We start from the raw sequence: 12970 nt of genomic DNA on the forward strand, positions 1-12970 counted from the left end.
ACATTAATAAATGAATATGGCACTTTTATTCTTATACAATAATACAACACTATTAAAACCTTAAAAGGGCAAAGCAGCAGGTTAAGATGGTTATCACATATAGGCCTGTACTTCAACTTTGACAAATCACAAATTACCTAAAATAAGTAAGCAATCAACGAGCAGAAAGGTATTCAGCAGAGGGTTTCAACACCTTAAAATTAGTTCATGTGTCCACCAATTATACACAATTTCATTACACAGCAAACACCAAAAGTTCAAAAATCCATAAGTGCATCTGTTAAATCACACACTTCAATTCACACCAAAAGATCACTCAATATGTGCCAAAACCACTCTGGCTAACTACTTAGCCGTCATCAATATAAAACAATATGAAAAATGGCACATGAAAGAGAATAACCTGCCCTAATACCCCATACACACACACACACACACTCAAAATTACAAATACACATACAAACGCTGGGGGACCGGTAACAATTAATCAGTCACATTAAACCAGGACACCCCGGCGAATAAGACACTTCATATATATATATATACATACAATTCAATAAACCATAAAGGCAGATAATGGGCTGCTACAGGACATGGGGTAGGGGAGAGCGGGCCACAAAGTAACACTTTTTGACTTTCTCTAATTGTGTCAGAGTATAATTTCTTATCCACAGTAATTTCACACTTGTCTAGTACAAATATGTCGCTTTGTTTCATAAATACAGTGTATATGTTTTTCTTTATTTACCCTCAAAAGATGGAAGTGAAATGTGACAACATGCCCCGTAGGTGGGGTGCATTGTAACATGACCATATGACACCCTAAAATGTTATCTGATCTTATGAAAAAAATATCCAAGATAAACTAAAATATTTTGTCAATAAAATTATTATTTTAAATAAAATAATGGCTTTTTTTAATAATTAACAGTAATCTGATTTTTGAGTTTGATAATGAACATATTGCAATCATCCCTGGGACGGCCCACATAAACGAGCCAAAATGCTTTCAATGTCTTGAAATAATAATTATCAGTCTTTATTCACCTGTTTCTCGTTGTTTCTCATTAAAATGAATTAAAGTAAATAGTGTGAATTACATCTCTAATGTTATAGAATAGCACTGCAGGGTTACCACATCTGAGCAACTTTAATTTAAAACCGGTTAGCGTCTTCTTATCTAAACTGATAAATAACAGATTGCAGATTAAAATAATAGCAGATTTGTCTCACGTTACTTTGTGCCCCGCGCTCCTCTACGTGGAACCCCAAAACTACCAACTATCCTTCCCAATCTCTTCACACACGTCCCGACACGGTAGCCTCGGCAAGAAGCTCAGCAGCACTCACACACAACATCCTCCCAAACAACAACATTCCTCATACCTTTATCGATCCCATTAGAAATGCAGCACAGGGCCCTTTCCCCTGAAGAGACGCAAGACAGATACTGCGGGCAAACCACTGTCGCCCTCCACTTGCCAAAATACTAGTCGGTCTTATCAAGTTACGTTTGTTTTTAAAAACCATTATAAAGAGATAGACTGTATTTGATATTTTTAAACTATTAAAAATTTAACATGCAACTATTGAACTGTTGAAGTGACTGGAGATTGGGCTTTCTGTGCAGTCTAGCGCCTTCTTCAGGAAGATTAAAGAGGAAAGTTAGTCTCATTCATACAGATGACAACATTTGCAGCCAAATATCTGATATGCTGTGGGTCTGCGAGTGGACATGGTCAGTTTAGCATCTGTTCTTTGCCTATTATTTACATGTAAACAAAAATATATTTGACTTAATGTATAATAATGTCATTGCAGACGAAATTCCTCAATCAAGATCAAATCAACGGTAAGCAGGTTTATTCTGTCACAAGTATATGCTACACTTTTCGTACAGACACGTGGCTGTTTTTTATCTGATTAATTAGATACATTCAGATGTATAGCTTCAACGCAAGCCAAAAATGCAGGTTAAAGTAGAGATTGAGCCACTTGAACTACAGCTTTCATAAAATAGTTAATAGACCATTAAATGATGAATTTAGCCTTTATAGCCTTCGTGACCTTTTTAATTAGCCTATTTATATCTGCTAAATATTATATAAATGTGAATTGCTGTTATTATAGGCTATATAATTATTATATTGCACTGATACTGAAGCGACTACTGAAGTGACTTTTGTTGCTGGTCACTGGACTTCAACTGACCGATTACTGCAGGACAAGCACGTGCAGAAACAGAGATGGGGCTCAAATGGGTACAAAATATGAGAATAAATACAAGACAGATAATGCACAATTTACACAAAGACACGCTCTGCAGAAATGCAAGGAAGTCTTGAAGCTTCAGTGTCTCATACTGTCTGGCTTTGATTCGTTCGTCCACCTGCTGTTGTTGATAATGCTGTAATCTTGATTCCCTCCTAAACAGGTTGTCTCAGTTTATGCCAGAACAAATCCTTCATTTGGGATTAAAGAGATTCTTTGCCAAACTGTATCCAATCCTTATCAAACTAAAAGCATTTGATCTGTCATCTGGATGCATTTCAAAGAAAAATGTGTACTTCAGAGTTAATTAGGTTAAGGTGTTACATTTCAAGTGTTTGCATGCTACACTTTCTGTGTATAGTAATACATTTATGTCTTTTTTCAGAGTATAAAGAGTGTTTTAATAAACTGTACGATCAGAAGAGCAAGGGTAAAATGAAGGCGCAGGATCTGCTGATGGTCATGAGAGCTCTGGGCTGCTGTCCGACCCTGCAAGAGCTCAACAGACACTTGCTGAACCATAAAATCGGTATAGTGTATACAGCCACTTGTTTAAGTAAAAGGGGTTGTGAACTACAAAATAATTAATGTTTTCCTAAACACCTCCCCTTCTGCTTTCCATCTGTCAGTCAAATGGATAGCCCCGCCCCAAACTCACTCTAGAGTGCAAATGTTCCCGCCCACTTTTTCAGCAGCCTGAAGTTTATTTTCCCATAGGGATTTTTAAATTGTCTTTGTTAAAGAGTTATAACCTATGAACCAAACTAACTTACGGAAGTTCTAAGCGGCCATGCATTATTATAATTTTTCTGTCTTGTTTTCTCGTGATCACGACTTAATTTTCTCGTGATCTCGACATAACGAAAGTTGTTTTGTCGTTATCACGACTTAATTTTCTCTGTGTATTCGGCATGAGAAAATGCTATAGAAGCAGCATCATCGCAGGATCATGGATGATCATATTCGCTTTTACTTTGATCAGGGACTCACTCAAACTGAAATAGCTCTGTGTCTGTCAGTGATTGACGACTTACACATAAGTGTTCGACACTTGAGAAGGAGGCTGTCGGGTCTGCAACTTTATCGTCGAAGACAATATAGCGACCCTGATTTTCTCACGATAACTACAATTACGTCGTGAGAAAACGGTTTTTACGTTGAGATCAACAACTTTCGTTATGTCGAGATCACGAGAAAATTAAGTCGTGATAACGACAAAACAACTTTCGTTATGTTTCGAGATCACGAGAAAATTAAGTCGTGATAACGACAAAACAACTTTCGTTATGTTTCGAGATCACGAGAAAATTAAGTCGTGATAACGACAAAACAACATTCGTTATGTCGAGATCACGAGAAAATTAAGTCGTGATAACAACAAAACAACTTTCGTTATGTCGAGATCACGAGAAAATTAAGTCGTGATAACGACAAAACAACTTTCGTTATGTCGAGATCACGAGAAAATTAAGTCGTGATAACGACAAAACAACATTCGTTATGTCGAGATCACGAGAAAATTAAGTCGTGATAACAACAAAACAACTTTCGTTATGTCGAGATCACGAGAAAATTAAGTCGTGATAACGACAAAACAACTTTCGTTATGTCGAGATCACGAGAAAATTAAGTCGTGATAACAACAAAACAACATTCGTTATGTCGAGATCACGAGAAAATTAAGTCGTGATAACGACAAAACAACTTTCGTTATGTCGAGATCACGAGAAAATTAAGTCGTGATAACGACAAAACAACTTTCGTTATGTCGAGATCACGAGAAAATTAAGTCGTGATAACGACAAAACAACTTTCGTTATGTCGAGATCACGAGAAAAAAAGTTGTGATCACGACAAAACAACTTTCGTTATGTTTCGAGATCACGAGAAAATTAAGTCGTGATAACGACAAAACAACTTTCGTTATGTTTCGAGATCACGAGAAAATTAAGTCGTGATAACGACAAAACAACTTTCGTTATGTCGAGATCACGAGAAAATTAAGTCGTGATAACGACAAAACAACTTTCGTTATGTCGAGATCACGAGAAAATTAAGTCGTGATAACGACAAAACAACTTTCGTTATGTTTCGAGATCACGAGAAAATTAATCTGTGATAACGACAAAACAACTTTCGTTATGTTTCGAGATCACGAGAAAATTAAGTCGTGATAACGACAAAACTTTGTCGAGATCACGAGAAAATTAAGTCGTGATAACGACAAAACTTTGTCGAGATCACGAGAAAATTAAGTCGTGATAACGACAAAACAACTTTCGTTATGTTTCGAGATCACGAGAAAATTAAGTCGTGATAACGACAAAACAACTTTCGTTATGTTTCGAGATCACGAGAAAATTAAGTCGTGATAACAACAAAACAACTTTCGTTATGTCGAGATCACGAGAAAATTAAGTCGTGATAACGACAAAACAAGACAGAAAAATTATAATAATGCATGGCCGCTTAGAACTTCCGTACTAACCAGTGTTGAGGGGAATCACAACATTACAAACTTTGATTTGAAGCAAAAAAAAAAAAAGTATTTGGAAATTAGACAACGACTATGTAATGGCTTTAATGAAGGAAAGAACTACAATCCCATTTATTGCACATGATATAATCCAAATAATATCAATGGATAAATATAAACTATTGATTTAAAGATGTTGATTATGTTTATAGAAACAATATATTTTATATTTAGCTCAAATATAGACAAATATAACATTCGCAGTGCTTCATAGAAGTGGGTGAAGCTCTTTTGACGTGATTTGCTTGTGATTCTTTGGTGGAGATTTCTCTGCAGAATCATGGGTAATGTAGTTTCTCACTGTGAATTTTGCTGTTGAATGCGAGTATTTTAAAAAAATAAGTTGAAATATTGCAGGTTGATGGCTTCAACAGAATCATCTACCATTGATTAGCAACTTCCTAGCTCACAATATGTCTTTAAAGTTCAATTCAATAATTATGAACTGAATTCATTTCTGCTTTAATAATTGAAGAACTTTGCAACTTTGACACTGTTATTGAACCGAATTGAATCAACATTAAGCTAAATTAAGCTTAATTATGACACTTTTCTGCTTCTGTAAAGCAGAGTTGACAAAAACGAAAACTATTACAAATATTTTTTTTTACTGAAATTGACAAAAATTAGAAATGAAAAATGTTAGAAGTGGCTAACGGGAAATAAATAAACTCTAAAACTGATTTAAAAAATAAATGAAATCAAAATAGTAATATTTAAGAATAATGAAAACTAAAAAAAAAGACAAAAGCACATGACAGAATTACTAAAAATTAAACCCAAGTTAAAATGAGAACTGAAAATCTAAAAATAAAAGGTAATGCAAAATATTCATAAACTATACTAGCATATAAATAATTCTAAAATAACACTGCTGTAGAGCTGCTTTATAGTTGAAATGTAATTGTTTCATAATTGCTGCATTAACACTGTTGTGTTTCTCTTTTTTATAGCGCAGCTGGTATGAAACAATCCTTAGTGTATAAAGTGCTATAAAATAGAATTTTTAAGAAAGTTATTGTTAAAAATCAATTCCCCTATGGAGAAAATGAATGGGATTTTTAGTTCTCTACCAGTTGAATGTGGCAGCTCATAGAAAATGATCACTGGTTGACTTACAGTGACTCTGAACACTAAACTGAGATACTGGAAGTATTTGAACATCTAAACAAATGACTCATGTCACTGTTAAGTTATCAGATGGATGTCCTCCTAAACTTCCAAGCCCCAAGTAAAGTCAACAGTGTAAAACTTTGCTTACTAAGTTAAATAAACGTGAAATCTGTAGGAGTACGCGGATGAAACTCAACAATAACAACTGCAAACCTCAGACATCCAGATAAGGCCAGTGAATGCAGAAAGATGGTTTATAGAGTCACCTGGAAGAAAAACAGAGCACTGAAATCCCACGCTACACGCTCACAATGATTTTAATTGAAGGAAGTGTCATTTGAACTGACATCACATGTGGTGCTGCTGATGATATGAAGCCCTGCTTGACAAATGTGATGCAATGTTTTAAATATAAACCCTCCACAGTAAATATAACTCTCAGCCTGTCAGACGTGATCAAACGGCTTCTGTATCTGAAGATTTTTGGCAAAGCTCTTTGACTCTGCCTGTCCCAGATAAGAGAGGTGAGTTGGACTTCTCCACGTTTCTCAGCGTGATGCATGCTCAGATCCAGCAGGTTCTCCGAGATCCTGCAGGCCGTGAGGTTAATGGACACGAGCAGACGAGGCTTTATCACGGCGTCAGAGCTCAGGGCCAGACTGACAGGCTTTGGAGAGCGACTCACAGATCAGGAAGGTAAATCTGATCCAGACAAAGGGCTCGGGAGCGATAGAACTACATTACCCACAATGCATTGTGCGGTGTGCCATTCTAAGCCAGATGTGGGATATTCCTACTACCTTGACTTACAACAACAAAGCCGTTTCTATTGACTGATACTCTGAATGTGATCTATCAGAAAATTAAAAAGAAAACTGAGAATATAACTAAAAGCTGTTTCAAAAACAGTAATAGTATATAAATAATATTCTGTTGTAGAGCTGCTTTATAGTTGAAATTGAAATTGTTTCATAATTGTTGCATTTTGCAACATAAGCACTGTTATTTTCCTGTTTCATTAATGTGCTACTGTTTTGAAACAATCCATAAAGCGCCAAAAAATATATATATTGTTACAAAATCAATTCCCAATGGGTAAAATGAATGGGATCTATTAGTAAACAATATAATATGATATATAAGCAAACAAAATAGTAATTCTTTTAGTAAGGAGTCTCAAAAGTCTTAATATCTTGGCTAATTTATGCATTTTATTAGGATAAACTAAAATATATCACACATACTTATTTATACCTTAATTTCCATAAAATTTACAGAAAGTAAATCTGAAGATTAGATAAAGCCAGGTTCAAAATTCGTATTTAATTTTGTTGACATTGTCAATTGTTTTTATAGTGGGGATTTGAGATATCTCTTTTTATCCCTCCATAAATTAGGAAATACTGCCAACAGACGGGGGGGAGGGGGGAATCATCACCTTTTTTCTTTTCAGCAAAGGTTATATAATCTAATGTGATTGATATATGAACAAATCTCTCAATTAAAGTCTTCAGAATATAGATGGGAATAAAACTGTAAATGTTGGTGTGTGTAAGTGCTGCTTAATGGCCTTAAATATGTATTGTAAACCAAATCTACAGATGCAAATAGATACATTTCTATAAAATACAAATCAATAAAATTGTACATTACTTTTATGGAAGTAAAATAGCCCAAAATCTCTAAATGAACCAGTGCGTGAAAATACAAGTTGCAAATTCCAACTTTTCATGCCAAATGCAGCATGTTAAAAACATCTGCAGTCCAGGTACAATTCAGAACATATCAGCATAAAAATGCCTTATTTTTCCATTTTGCTAATTCCTCATTATATTGTTAAAGTATAAATTTAGTGAAATAATGCTTTGTGTCTGTGTGGACAAACTAAATGAAACCGGCGTGATGCATGATGGACAAATTAACGACGAGGGTTTTGCAAAGATGGTGACATTTCTGACCGGCTGATGCTGAACAAACTCCGGAGCTGCAATAAATCAGCAGAAGAATGTCATTCCAGCTGAAAACCACAGATATTACAGCCTCTAAATCTTCCTAAAACAGCAAAAAATTAAATAACTACACAAGCATGACTGATAAACCACCTGCCATGCTGCTTCAATCATTAACTAACAACCGTGGGATTGTTTCCAAAGACACCAGATGTGCGACTTTTTTACTTAAAGGTTAATAGTGGGCTGAAAGTGGACTTTCCTGAACTTTCAAACTGTTTATTTATACAGTTTCAGATTATTGGTTTTGTATTTAAAATTGCTATCACGGTGCCCTCTTGTGTTTATAGAGTGAATATTATTTTATTTTGCATGAATCGCATTCTCTTAACCTTCTGGTTAAAAAACAATAAAGGTGCATGTGGATCACTAAATGCCCACTGCTCCTTTCTCTGTGTTAAAACATGTTTAAACAGTTTATTATAACCTATAAAAAGCAAGGACTGAAAGCAAACTGTTGTTTTGTGAACCAGCCCGTCTTTGCATCACAGAGCTCATAAATTCCCCTGTTGTTGTGTTATTGCTTGCATGGGTTTATGTGTCTGTGTTGAGATAATAAACTGAAGTAAAGCTGTTGAGGTAGATTTACTCCCTAAACCACAGACCTGCTGTCAAATGTTAATTAGATGGAATAACAGTAAAATTCAACTGTAATTGTGCTTATGAGGAAAACAAACATTGCTATGATAAGACAGGACTTTATTATGCCCTTCAAATGGACAACATAGTAACACTGTTTACATTCATTTCCTTTCAGACCATCACCTTCACATGGTTGAGGTCATTGACACAGCTTTATTACACTTCAAATGAGCAATACATTTTAATTATTTCAGAATTTCCAGGCAATAGATTCAAACAACAAAAAGGGGGGCGGAAACCTATTTAAGGAATAATGTGGCAATTTCAAGTTGCTGGTTTACAGTATGAGCATTCATTAAAAATTATTTCAGTCTTAGACCATTTTTTATGCAAACTAAATCTTACTCCAAATTTGAATAAAAGTGAAAAGATGGGGTTGGTCAAAAATGTTAAATAGCTGAAACATATTTAAGTAAATCTTAGTGTGTGTGTGTGTGTGTGTGTGTGTGTGTGTGTGTGTGTGTGTGTGTGTGGCTTATTGGTTTTTTTTATGCAATGAAGCAATGATATTTTACTCCAAACGTGTGTAAGATAGAAAAAAAATGAGGATGGCCACATATTTCTAATAAATAATGATAAGATATAATAACAACTATGTATATATAGTCGTTTTTTTTTTTTTAATGCAACAGTATTTCCTCCAAACATGAGTAAAAGTGAAAATTATAAAAGTTGCATTGCATCTTAAGTCAAATATTTTATTTCGATAATTCGATACTCTGTCCATCCAGGTCTGCTTCACCGCGCACGATTACACGGAATAAAACCACTCTTTTAAATTCAGAAACGTGGACAGAAGCGTTAAAAAAGCACTGTGGCTTGCAGCGGACCCACAGTTTGCAAAAGACAATTTGGCACGAACGTTTAAGGATGCAACATCTTGAAACATCACTTGAAATAACAATAAAAAAAAGGCTCGAACGACATCCTTGTAGAGTTTGCAGAAAGTCTTCTAGTACTGTAACTCAAGTAAAGAGCGCGCTTTAACGCACGGCTTCGTGCGTCTATCTCTTAACGGCGCAGTCCGTGGACGGTAACGCGTCGGTTTGCCCGTTCACCACCGACAACCTGTACTCCTCGGTCTCCATCACGTTCAGAGGAATCGCCGCCTGGCTGTCGTCGCGCTCCTTCACGGTTCCCGAGAACGGTCGGATCTGACAGCTGTTGACGATCGCGGGCGACGAAATCCTCCAGAAGAAGTCCTTGAGCATTTTCCTGAACTCCCTGCGCATGAGGCAATACAAGACCGGGTTCAAGCAGCTGTTTGAGTGCGCCAGGCAAATGGTGACCGGGAACACGTACGTGTGGAGCGTGTAGTAGACTTTGTCCCAGTGGATCACGTTAAACTTGACCAGGACTCCCCAGAAGGTGATGGCGTGGTTGGGCAGCCAGCATATGAAGAAGGACAAGACCACGATCGTGACGGATTTGGTGACTCTGGACCTGCGCTTGGGGAAGTTGTTGTTCATGCTCCGCAGGCGAATGAGGCGCAACAGGAGAAGATAACACACGACGGTTATGAGCATCGGAAATACAAACGCCACTAGGATCTTCTGCAGGTGATAGAGAGCGTGCCAGTGCTGGCCGTTGGGGAAGCGCAGGAGGCACAGCTTGACGCCGCTGATCGAGCTCACCGTGGAGAAGATCGCCGTGGGAACCGACGCAACGGTGGCTAGGAGCCACAGAAGCGCGCTGACCAGCTTCACAGAGCAGCGCTTGTTGCGCGTTCGGTCCTTGAGCGCGGACGCAACTGACCAATAGCGCGTCACGCTCATAGCGGTGAGGAAGAAGACGCTCGCGTACACGTTCATCACGGTCACCGTGACCACCACCTTGCACATGACGTGTCCAAACGGCCAGGTGAAGTCCAGCGCTGTGTCCACGGCCCAGAAGGGCAGCGTGAGGACGAACTGGAAGTCCGTGACCGCCAGGTTCATGATGAAGTAGTTGATCGTGGATTTCTTCCTCCCCTGCCGGACTTTCATGAGGAAGAAGACCAGCAGGTTGCCCACCAGACCCACCGCGCACACCACCGAGTACACTATGGAGATCATGACGCGCAGCTCCAGCGTGCCGTCCGCGGGCAGGTTGATGTCCTCCAGGTTGCTGAAGCGGCTGAGCTCGGTGCCGTTCGCGGAGCTCTGGTTCTGGAGGTCCGCCATCCGGTCCAACCAGAGCTCGGCGTCTGGTGTCCGGTGCAGCCCGGGTCTGTGGAGGGCTTGCATCACCTTGCTGACTCGCGGGGTGGGGGGGACACTAGGAGAGTGAGTGAGGACTGCGCGTTTCTTCCAGACACAGCGAAGAGGATTGAGACTCCCGCGCCATGACGGTGCTGCCGCCGCCGCCGCTGCTGATGCTGGAGCAGACCGCCGCGCGGGGCTTTATGAAACCTGCGCCGCGCACGGGGGCGGGGTCACGAGGATTCACTCCTCCCTCTCGACCAGCGAAACGAGGTTTGACACTCTTTACATTTCTCTCTTGGCCGCTTGAGAGCGTGTGCGCAAGACTTAAAAACGCCAAAGCACAGTGCCCTTAACGCACACAAACCCCTTGTCCAAATACCCACACTTGTGGTCTTTGCACTTGACTACTTATATGTAACCCTGCACCACAAAACCAGTCATAAGGGTCAATTTTGTAAAATTGAGATTTATAGATAATCTGAAAGCTGAATAATCTTTCCATTGATGTATGGTTTGTCAGGATAGGGCAATTTTTGGCTGAGATGCAACTATTTGAAAATCTGGAATCTGAGGGTGCAAAAAAATCAAAATATTGAAAAAAATCACATTTAAAGAATGAAACACGGTGCGGGTGTTTTTATATCACTGTATCTCTGAAGGAAACATCTGTCCTCAGAAAATTTCCGATGCCATTTTCATTTCATCTTGCCTGTAATGCCTGATAAAGCAGCATTTGTGAGCGCATGCTTATTATGACAGCCCTTTTCAGAGAAACCTCGATCTCTGCTGCTCCAAAAGTACCTCCTGCTGGCAGAGAATGAATTTGCATTTTCAGTAAGCCCGTCTGATTTAGGCATTTGTTATCAGAAATGATCTACTCTAGATTTCTCGCCTGATTCAGAAGAGACCAAGCAATGTTATGGATTATGAACTTGTATTTTGGTTTCTCAAGTTGTTAACTGATGGACTGGAGTGGTATGGAATACTTGTGATGTTTTTATCAGCTGTTTGGACTCTCATTCTGACGGCACCCATTCACATCCATTGGTGAGCAAGTGATGTAATGCTACATGTAATATCATACTAATGGTAAAAATCAGTTGAGCTTGAGTCTCTTTTAAATAGGCCACTTGTAGCATTCCTTAGATGACACCTCTTATGTAGACAGCAGATGACAAAGCAGCTCACTTTGGAACAGAGCCCCGATGACGCTATATAGGGGCCATAAAGTGCCCGTGCATGTACGAAATTCAATAGTGATTCAATCTTAGATTAGACATTTGGATTGTGTCATTGCAGTACCATTAAATGTTTAGCTTTTAGCCATTGTAATTAAACTCTGCAAAGTCGTAAATGTCAGTATGTGGGTGGCTGTTCATGATCACTGGCGTTAAGATAAACTACACTTTTAAGATGTCCTCGACTCAACCAGAACATCTGAACACATGAGAACACACACATTCTCCTTTTGTGTCACAGCTGAACAAGTTTTACCTTTTTGTCGTACAGTGAAAAGACTGGACACAAAAAGAGAGACACCTACAAGCAGTGAGAAAATCAATCTTATAGTACCAGTTCTCATAATACAATGTACAACCAAAGTGTAGTAGTTTATATTGAGCATGTGCAATATATAGCGTTTGCAGTCAAAGTGTGTTCAGACGAGCAAAAGCTCACTCAGTGACTTTGTGCTTTAGTGTTTTTGCATGATAAAGTAGATGTGAAGAGCATAACAATGAGTGCAAATGGAAAGTTCTTTATTTTTATATTTTAATCTCTCGGGTCTGTAGTAATCAGTTTTTTAACAGATAAACGACATACTGCAGCAAGGAGAAGGAGAGTATATTTTTAGACAAAAGTTCTTTACTTTTCCAGTGGCTCATTGATAAGCGACAGTTTATAGAATTAAAATAATTACTGTTATCTGTCTGCACTTCCTCTGTCAGAAAAGACAGCTAAATATGAAAGCGGAAACATTAGTGACATATTTGATAATTTGGTGTAGGCTGTGCTTTGTTGATGTGTTGGTTATTAAAAGATTGTTGCTGGTTCAAAACAATCTAAAATAACATATACTTATATAAACATATACTATATAGTAGTAAAATGCATGTGAAGAGTAGCCTACTTTTTGATCAGTTCATCAGTAATATTCAGGAAATAATAGATATTGAATGGATGTTTGAATTTATTTGAATGTTTTTTTTTTTTGTCTT

The 12970-nt window shown here is 38.1% G+C and overlaps 2 protein-coding genes across 2 annotated transcripts; one reads left to right on the forward strand and one right to left on the reverse strand.

Annotated features, from left to right (window-relative positions):
* Nucleotides 1-1809: 1809 nt before the first annotated feature.
* Nucleotides 1810-7287, forward strand: calml4b (calmodulin-like 4b; the record flags this gene model as incomplete). Its single annotated transcript, XM_079412509.1, is given in 5 exon segments — nt 1810-1852; nt 2657-2800; nt 6436-6499; nt 6501-6616; nt 7277-7287. Coding segments are annotated over 5 exon segments (378 nt in total).
* A 1331-nt stretch (nt 7288-8618) lies between these two features.
* rxfp3.3b (relaxin family peptide receptor 3.3b) lies at nt 8619-10923 on the reverse strand. Its single transcript, XM_079411559.1, has one exon. It carries the CDS (start codon nt 10794-10796, stop codon nt 9576-9578), a length of 1221 nt encoding a protein of 406 aa, XP_079267685.1. The 5' UTR covers nt 10797-10923; the 3' UTR covers nt 8619-9575.
* Nucleotides 10924-12970: the final 2047 nt, after the last annotated feature.

The sequence above is a fragment of the Barbus barbus genome (assembly GCF_936440315.1).
Source record: "Barbus barbus genome assembly, chromosome: 48".
NCBI lineage: Eukaryota > Metazoa > Chordata > Actinopteri > Cypriniformes > Cyprinidae > Barbus > Barbus barbus.

Bases quoted from the DNA above. Each gene is read 5' to 3' on its own strand.
- rxfp3.3b (XM_079411559.1), bottom strand. From the start codon at position 10,796: ATGCAAGCCCTCCACAGACCCGGGCTGCACCGGACACCAGACGCCGAG.